Source organism: Nelumbo lutea, chromosome 8 (assembly GCF_056320005.1).
Source record: "Nelumbo lutea isolate HS-2025 chromosome 8, American lotus-T2T, whole genome shotgun sequence".
Classification (NCBI taxonomy): Eukaryota; Viridiplantae; Streptophyta; class Magnoliopsida; order Proteales; family Nelumbonaceae; genus Nelumbo; species Nelumbo lutea.
Genome location: NC_142691.1, coordinates 35,886,816 through 35,895,049, shown reverse-complemented (window position 1 = coordinate 35,895,049; position 8,234 = coordinate 35,886,816). Strand labels below are relative to the sequence as shown.

The following is an 8,234-nucleotide window of genomic DNA, read 5'->3' as shown; positions in this document are numbered from 1 at the left end:
GGGTCCATGTGATGGGCTCAAAGGGTCACTGAGTTCTTCAGTGAATTCGGCTGGGTCTTGTAATAAAGGCTAGGCCAAACCCATGTGGCTGGTGTATAGATCAATGCTTGGGTTCCACGCCATACAAAGAAGCCCAACTGGTCAGTAGATTGGAAACTAATTAAACACTGAACACTTAATGGGCCAAAAGCCCATTACGAGCTGGGCTGATATGATCACCCATCTATGGGGCGGATCTGAGATTAATGTTAGTAAAAAGGATTGGGCTTATGACCTTATCCACTCTGCAAGACCAAATTCAAATCAGATTTGAATCTGGTAACCTCCTGATAAGATCAGGAGTAAACTAACTTGATCTGCAGATAGGATTAAGATTATCCCCTATCCAAATATTGATTTGGATTGGGACAACTCCTAATTAGGAGAATTTCTTAATCAAGAAGAAAGGAGGAGAAAACTAATTCGAATACTAGATTTTGAACCAAGTTTTTTTCCATGAGAGAGAAGAAAGTCTTCTACAACAGAGATTTGATTTCAAGAACTCTAGAGAGAAGAAAAGTTGTTCAGCCATCTTCGTCCCAGGAGTTCTCATCCAGCCGCCGCCAATCCCTCTTGCAAGATTCAATCTTTGTAGGAGAAAGAATTCAAAAAATCAGTTCTTGACATCAGTCTTGTAGAAAAGACTAAAAAGGATTCAGTGTTCAGAGTTTCCAGTGGGTTCTTGCGAAGGATCCAGTGTGTAGGACGCACCCTGCTGGTTCCGTTCCATCAACAGCTGTGTCATCTTCATTAGGAGCGGATCTTGGCATCTTCTTTGGGCGTGAACACCAACTTTGGGAGATATTGTTTCTCCGGATCAGGTATAATCCTTCCTATTTCCTTTTGGTTCGGATCTGGTTTGATTATGGTTCAAGTAGAATCCTTGAATATTGTATTATAAATTTAGGGAATATGATTCCTAGTTGTGAGAAGGTAGGAAAATTTTTTGAAATTCGCCCACCCATTCTGTGCCCTTCATGGCGTCCATTAGATGGAACCTACCCTTCTTTCAGTATTTTTACCTATAAATAATTTATTTTATTAAAGGGTTTGCAAAAGGTTGTAAACCCATGATTCATCTAAGAAAAAAGTGTGACACTACATTTTACAATTAGGGAAGAGGTCCTTCCCTATAAGAAATGTATTGCAGCAGTTTAGAATATCACTTGAGTACGTGACCATTGTGATAGGATCATGCACTTTGTCAAATAAAAAGAATATCATAGTTAACAATCTCTAATGGAAACCTATAATTTCTATTATTGGATTTCCATCTGTTTTGAAGTCAATTTTCAAAATGTATTTAAACTTATAAATATTTTATTTTATGAAAAGAATTGCAAAAGGTTTTAAGCCCAGGGTCCATCTGAGCAGAGAGTCTGTCATTGCATTTTTCAATCAGAGAAGAGGTCATTATCCATGAGTAGTGTATTGTAGTAGTTTGGAATGTCACTTGAGTGTGTGGCCACTATGATAGGATCAACTTTGTCAGATAAAGAGAATATCTTGGTTAACAATCTTTGATGGAAACCTAAAATTACTAGTATTGGATTTCAATATATTTTGGAGTCAATTTGTAAAATGTATTTTTATTGATAATTAGTTTATTTTATGAAAGGGTTTGAAAAATGTTTTAAACTTAGGATCCATCTTAGTAGAGAATGACACTGCATTTCAAAATTAGGGAAGAGATTCTTCCCTATGAGTAGTGTATTGATATTATAGGTTAAGAGTTTAAGAGTAAAAGTCTTTTGGGGCTGAAACTTGATGGGCTTTTTCCTCACATTAAACCATTGTTCTTGATGTTCATAGGTGGCTAAAGCCCAAAGCCTACTTATGTTTGCGTTGGGCCGATCCCTATCCCAATAAGATTGGGTAGGTGGTTCACTAGTGAATCTGGCCCATGTAATTCATTAAATGGGATGAACCAGCATGGTTTATTGAGAAGGCTTAGTTGGTCCCATGCCATATAAGAATGAGGTAAGTGAACTAGTCAATGGTGTGAGCAAAAACAACTTGAGATTTTAATGCAATTACATGTGAGATTAGGTTGACTAGGAAATAGGGTAGTTGCATAATTTGGTTTTCATTTGATTCTAATAAAATTAGGACTCTTTCGTAATTAGAAACTTGTATTTCAGTTCAAAGCCTGATTTGGAAACTCCTTGTAGGACTCAAGAGTTTATCTCTTTATATGATAGAGAATAGGAGAGTTATGAGAGGGATTATCACTAGGGGTGATCATTTCAGCCCGACCCAGCCCGGCCTGCACAAGTCCAGCCTGGAAATTCCGGGCTTAGGCCTGGGTTTTGTGTTCAGGCCTGGCCCGGGCCCAGGCCCACATCAGGCCTGCAAATTTGAGGGCCGGGCTTGGGCTTAATACTTCAAACCCGGCCCGCATATACTTAAACTTACACATTTTGTGTATAATGTATACATATGTATACATGTTATTTTACATTATATTATATATTTTATATACAAATATTATAACATGACATGTATAATTTATATTATATGTAATATTTTATATTATATAATGTATAAAATAAGTTTATATGCATGTTATGCCATTTAATATATAGATATATAATGTTTTATATATGAGTGATATTGGCCCAGAATCAGGCCCAACCCAGCCCGGAACCCCGGGCCTGGGCCTAAGCTATAGCCCTTATCATAAGTGCAAAGCTCGGCCTGGGCCCGGCTTGGCCCGGCCCATGATCACCCTTAATTATCACCAAACTTTCGACCACCAAACCCTAGTTCGACTAAGGCCGAAAGTAGAGAGATATTTTTCTTTTTTCACATTGAGTTTTCGAGCAACAACACAGTTCTCAAGTGATTAACAATTGCATTCAATAGGAGATCAAGAGTTCACATCGATTTACACAAAAGGACTAGATCGAGTTCTTGCAATTGGGGCTGCAATATTTCATACTTGGGCATGTATCACCACTTTGGGAGCTGCAATTGTGATATCCACATTAGGTAACATCCTTACTTTGATCTAGACATCAAATTTTGATTGATCAATTCTAGATCGATCCTAGGAGAAAATTGTTTCTCCATGGAAATTTTGAATTCTCTTCTTTGTCTGATTCAAGACTTGATTTTTACACCAATTAACCCAACAAGGTTTTCCCTTTTTGGGCTTAAATCAGTCAACATAAGACTCTCAGGTAGATCCGATCCATTGACATCCCTACAAAAATTAGAAGAAAACAAGGGGCCGAATTTATTATTAATTATATAATCGGTCTGGATTTGAATTTGTTCAGAACATACAAAAACCTGAATTGAGGCCAAACCGAGCCAAATATTTTGATATTCGAACTTGGGCTTGACAAAAGAAAAAAAAACATCAGGATCAAGAAATCATATATATAAATTATTATATAAAAATGAAAAATATTATATATAATATATTTTTAATTAGGTTTGCGATCTTTAGTAACCGAGCTCGATCAAATAGCATAAAACTCACCCATTGACAACTCTATCTGGAATAGGCCCATGACAAATAAAAGGAAAAATCATTGTATTTCTCGTTCGCAGCAGATCTTGGTCTCGTTGGTTGGACTTGTTCAATTAGGATGGACTACTTTTTAATAACTTTATTCAGACCTATTATTCCGGGCTGTTCTTCCACTGATTCCGGTGGTTGGTCTTCTGAAACCTGTTTATTATTTATTTCTTTTTTGACTTTGGACACAAATTGACATCTTTTTCTATCACATTTTGCTCGTCTCATTCACCTAATCCCCTTACGACATTTTCACTCTCTTCAAACTAAAAAATTAACTCCAAGATACAAGCTACTTATCTGACCTGTTTTCTACCCGAAAGGTCTACTTTTGAAAAAAAAAAAAAAAACAAAAAGCAAAAGCTTCAAAGATAGCATCTTTCTTTTCTAAGAACTTCAATGGAGGAATCGGTCTCCTGCCCAGAAAGGTTGATGTCCATTGCTCCTCCAAATTAGGCTTAATTATGCTCTAACTTGCTTGCTTTCTTCCTTTGCCTAATCCCAACTACAAATGCTTAAATAGAAAAGTAGCATTAACAGATGTTTTCAAAATACTTCCAAAGCCATTCAATATTCTCTAATATATAGTATTAGAGAGAAAGAGAGAGATGATGATATTTGTATAATAATTTACGCGTAAATATAATGTAATAATGGGCCCACAAGAACAAATATGGCAATCATTAGAGAACATGGGTGCCACCCACAACGACTCCCAACCAATTTATTATATGAGTTGTCAAGTAGTTGTACTCACGCGGATGCTATAGACCAAATAGACACTTTTGAATTAACCTCCACCAAGATAGACAGAGAGCGGTGTCCATGGTCGTCCCCAAGCTGCAGAAAACAGCAGGCCGAGGCCGGGGCCGGGGCCGGGGCCATGGCACCATTGTTATTGTTATTCTTGTGGTGCTCTTCATGTGCAGGGCTGCTGATAGCAAACAAAGTGCATATCTGAATCAAGTAATTATAAGCCAGTTCTTAACGCCGCACAACGTGGCTCGGTCGGCATTACAGCTGCATCCATTGGTGTGGGATCCTCACGTAGCCCATTACGCAGAGTGGTATGCGAGGCGAAGGCGCAGGGACTGTGCTTTGGAACACTCCAACGGACCTTATGGAGAGAACATATTCTGGGGAAGCGGCGACGACTGGACCCCAGCTCAGGCGGTTGCGGATTGGCTGTCGGAGAGGAGGTGGTATGACCGGCGGAGGAATTCGTGCGCCTGGGACCGGGAGTGTGGGCATTACACGCAGATCGTGTGGAATAGCACCAGGAGGGTTGGGTGTGCCAGAGTCCTTTGCTTTGGTGGTAGAGGCGTTTTCATTACTTGCAACTACGACCCGCCTGGCAATTACATTGGTGAAAGGCCTTATTAATGTTTCATGACCTTCCCACAACGGCATTCAGGTCACCACATTTATGAGATTAGAATTTGTGCTTCCTACTGCTTCTTTTTAAGCTAATCCATCGGGTGTGGGTGTGTTTTATTCTCTCTCTCTCTTGATTGAATGCTAGCTATAAATGTGGTCTGTCTTCTGCATTTTTTCCTTCGTACTACGAGTTATAAATGAAAAATCACCCTGACAAAGTTCCCTACGACTCTTAAACGATAAATATTAGAAACAATGATTCTCGAGTTTAACTTTTCTTTTTGGTAAAGAATAATTTTCATTACAAGAACCAAAAAACAACAAGGCTACAGCAACAGAATAATCAAAACAACTCCAAGCCAGACAAGCGTGATCCAAAGGCTGGGTTTGGGATCAGTGTAAAACGTCATCGGGGTAAAAGTACACCAATAACGTTTTACACTGAACCGTGAAAGTGAGTGTTGCTTTTTGAAAAACGTGATAGGTGAAGAGTGTAAAGTTTTATATCAATAAAATTGATGTAGTAATTACATAGATAATCGATGTAAAACTCCACTCCATTCAATGTAAGCAAAATTAAACTGGATTGAAGTTTTACGTTGATCATGATTACACTCTCCTTCAGACGTGGACAGAATCAAACAGGTGTAAACTTTTACACCATTCTTGTTTTACACAGACTCCAAACGCACCCAAACCAACGTTGTCCATGCTAAAAAAAAGGCGAGCCACTCAGGGCAAATGCCATAAGAAAACAAAATAAAATAAATAAAATAAAAGACAGTTTCAACCAGAGTAATGAGCCCCTTCTAGCGAGATAGGATTAGCTGATTAATAACTGCTTAGCACACAACCAGAGCAACGAGCCCCTTCTAGTGAGATAGGATTAACTGATTGCAATAGTTGTTCAGCAAACCGTGGAACTTGTTGCTGCCAAATCTGGAGTTGAGGGTAGCAACATAACTTTCGAGGCCAAGAGTCGAGAGCCAAGGGTCCAACACGTCAAAGGCCCTAGGAGTATTCTAGGGGTGAGGACTCTAACGGTGAAGTTAGCCGAGAGCCGAGAGTCGAGGGTTCAACACGTCAGAGGCCCTAGGAGTATTCCAGGGGTTAGGACTCTAACGGTTAAGTTAGCCGAGAGCTGGGAGAAAGCCGAGGTCACAACAAGAGAGTATAGTAGAAAACTCAAATGTGTGTAAGTGAACCTTTAGACTTTGGTGCCCTTTTATAGTTGGAGTCACCCAGGAGAGGAGTAATGGGTAGTCAGTAACCATCCCATGAATCTTAGTAATGAACAAGGTTGTTATAAGGACGACAACCAAGCGTTAACTCTTCATAAGTGTGTTGGGAGTAAGTGTGGCTGAGAACGTGACACCTGTAGTAAATGCCCCACAGTAATGACCCATTGGAGTTACAATATCACCCTTAATCGAGGTCAAAATGGAAAAAATGCCCTTGAGTGATGCCACGTGTCATCATCAGGTGAAATGGCCGATTATACCCACATCACGTGCCCCCCACTCTCAAGGCCAAGGCCAAGGCCGATGATAGTGTTTGATTATATGTTAAGGCTCGGCCTCGACCGATGAAAGAAGAGAGAAGTTCAAAAATCTTCTAAGTCCCAGGCCATTAGTGAGGTAGTGCTGTTTGGAAGGCTTGTGCGTCTAACGTCAAGCGGTCATGAGTAGGATGGCTATGTGCATCGATTATTGGACAGTCGTAACTGGGATAGATGCATGCCTCTACTGTCTTATGGTCGTGACCCAGATGGGCGTGTGCATCTACTGCGATGTGGATATAACTAGCCATTTCCTCTGATGACAACATGTGGCACCACTCAAGGGCATTTTTTTCCATTCCGGCCTCTGTTAAGGGAAATATCATAACTATCACAAGTCATTATTGTGGGACATGTTCTACAGGCATCACGTTCTTCGCCACAATTACTCCCAATGCACTTATGAAGGGTAACACTCAGTTGTCATCCCTGTAACATCTATATTCATGAATGAGATTCACAAAATGGTTACTGACTACCTATTACTCCTATCTTGGTCAACTCTAGATATAAAAGGGCACCAAAGTCTAAAGGTACACTTATGCACACTTGAGTTTTATACTAAACCCTGTTGTTGTGACCTCAACTTTCCCTCAACTTCTCGGCTAACTTAATTTCTGGAGTCCTTGCCTTGGAAACACTCCCGAGGCCTTGTTGGAAGGGTTAGGATCCATCATATGGATGGCCGAACCATGCTAGATGGATGGGAGAAATTTCAAAAATTTTCTAATCCTTCCAGGAATCAAATTCCCTATGTTTTGAAAAACTGCATTCTTTAAGATTGGTCTTGCATTGAACTAGACCAAATTTGAAACCAACCAAAGAGGGAGATGTATACCTGATATGGATACCACAAACGCAGATCCCAAGATGAAAGTTCATGCCCAAATCAGTCCTAAAACCAGCCTCCATTGAATATGGCACAATGTAGTCCTGAAGCTGGTTCAGTAACTCAGTTTTCAGCAAAACTTCTACCCAACAGCATGAAATTCTTTTGGATTTTTCTTGCAAGAAACAGAAGAAGACTGATCTCCATCAATCCCAAATAGCTATAATCGAACTAGGGTTTCTTGGGAGACAAAAAGAAGAAGAGAAAGAGCAGAATAGAGAGGTGTTTTTGTTCAATTCGCCATCTTCTTCTTTTATCTCTTTATGGAGCACTTCTCCTAATCAAATTAGGAGATTATCCAAATCTAGTTTGGATTTGGACTCTATTAATAGATAAGCCTTATCCTCTAAAGAGAATGGGGGCTCCATACCCATTTCCAAACCCACATTTGCCCAATATCACATGACAACTTAAATTGTCATGTAACAACTTAATTACTCATATTAATTATGGACCTTAGGCCCATCAGCTATAAGGCACACGACCAAAGAGTGTTGCATCGCCAACTTAGGCCTGATTTGTATGGTGTGCGACCCCACAATGACCTCCCATAAGTCCACATGGGTTTGGCCCAACCTTTGTTAAAAGGCCTGGCTATTCATTGCTAAATGCAATCAACCCCTAAGCACATCACTATGGGCTCAAAATGGGCCCAACATTTACACTTAAATGATCATTGAATTCAAGCATCCTATGAAGACCTAATTATAATAGACTTAACTAAGATAAAGCCCATCAGATAACCAGCCCTGTAATGGTCTCTTACACTTAACCTCCTGGCCCATAACGATCAAACACTACTCGACAGGGAAGGACCTCTCACTTGGCTACAAGGTGCAGTGTCA

At 39.8% G+C, this 8,234-nt stretch overlaps 1 protein-coding gene across 1 annotated transcript; it reads left to right on the top strand.

The window, feature by feature from the left end:
• Positions 1–3,727: 3,727 nt before the first annotated feature.
• LOC148843813 (pathogenesis-related protein PR-1-like) lies at positions 3,728–5,112 on the top strand. Its single transcript, XM_088956760.1, has one exon. The coding sequence runs from the start codon at positions 4,391–4,393 to the stop codon at positions 4,946–4,948; it is 558 nt and encodes a 185-aa protein (XP_088812886.1). The 5' UTR covers positions 3,728–4,390; the 3' UTR covers positions 4,949–5,112.
• The last annotated feature ends 3,122 nt before the right edge of the window (positions 5,113–8,234 follow it).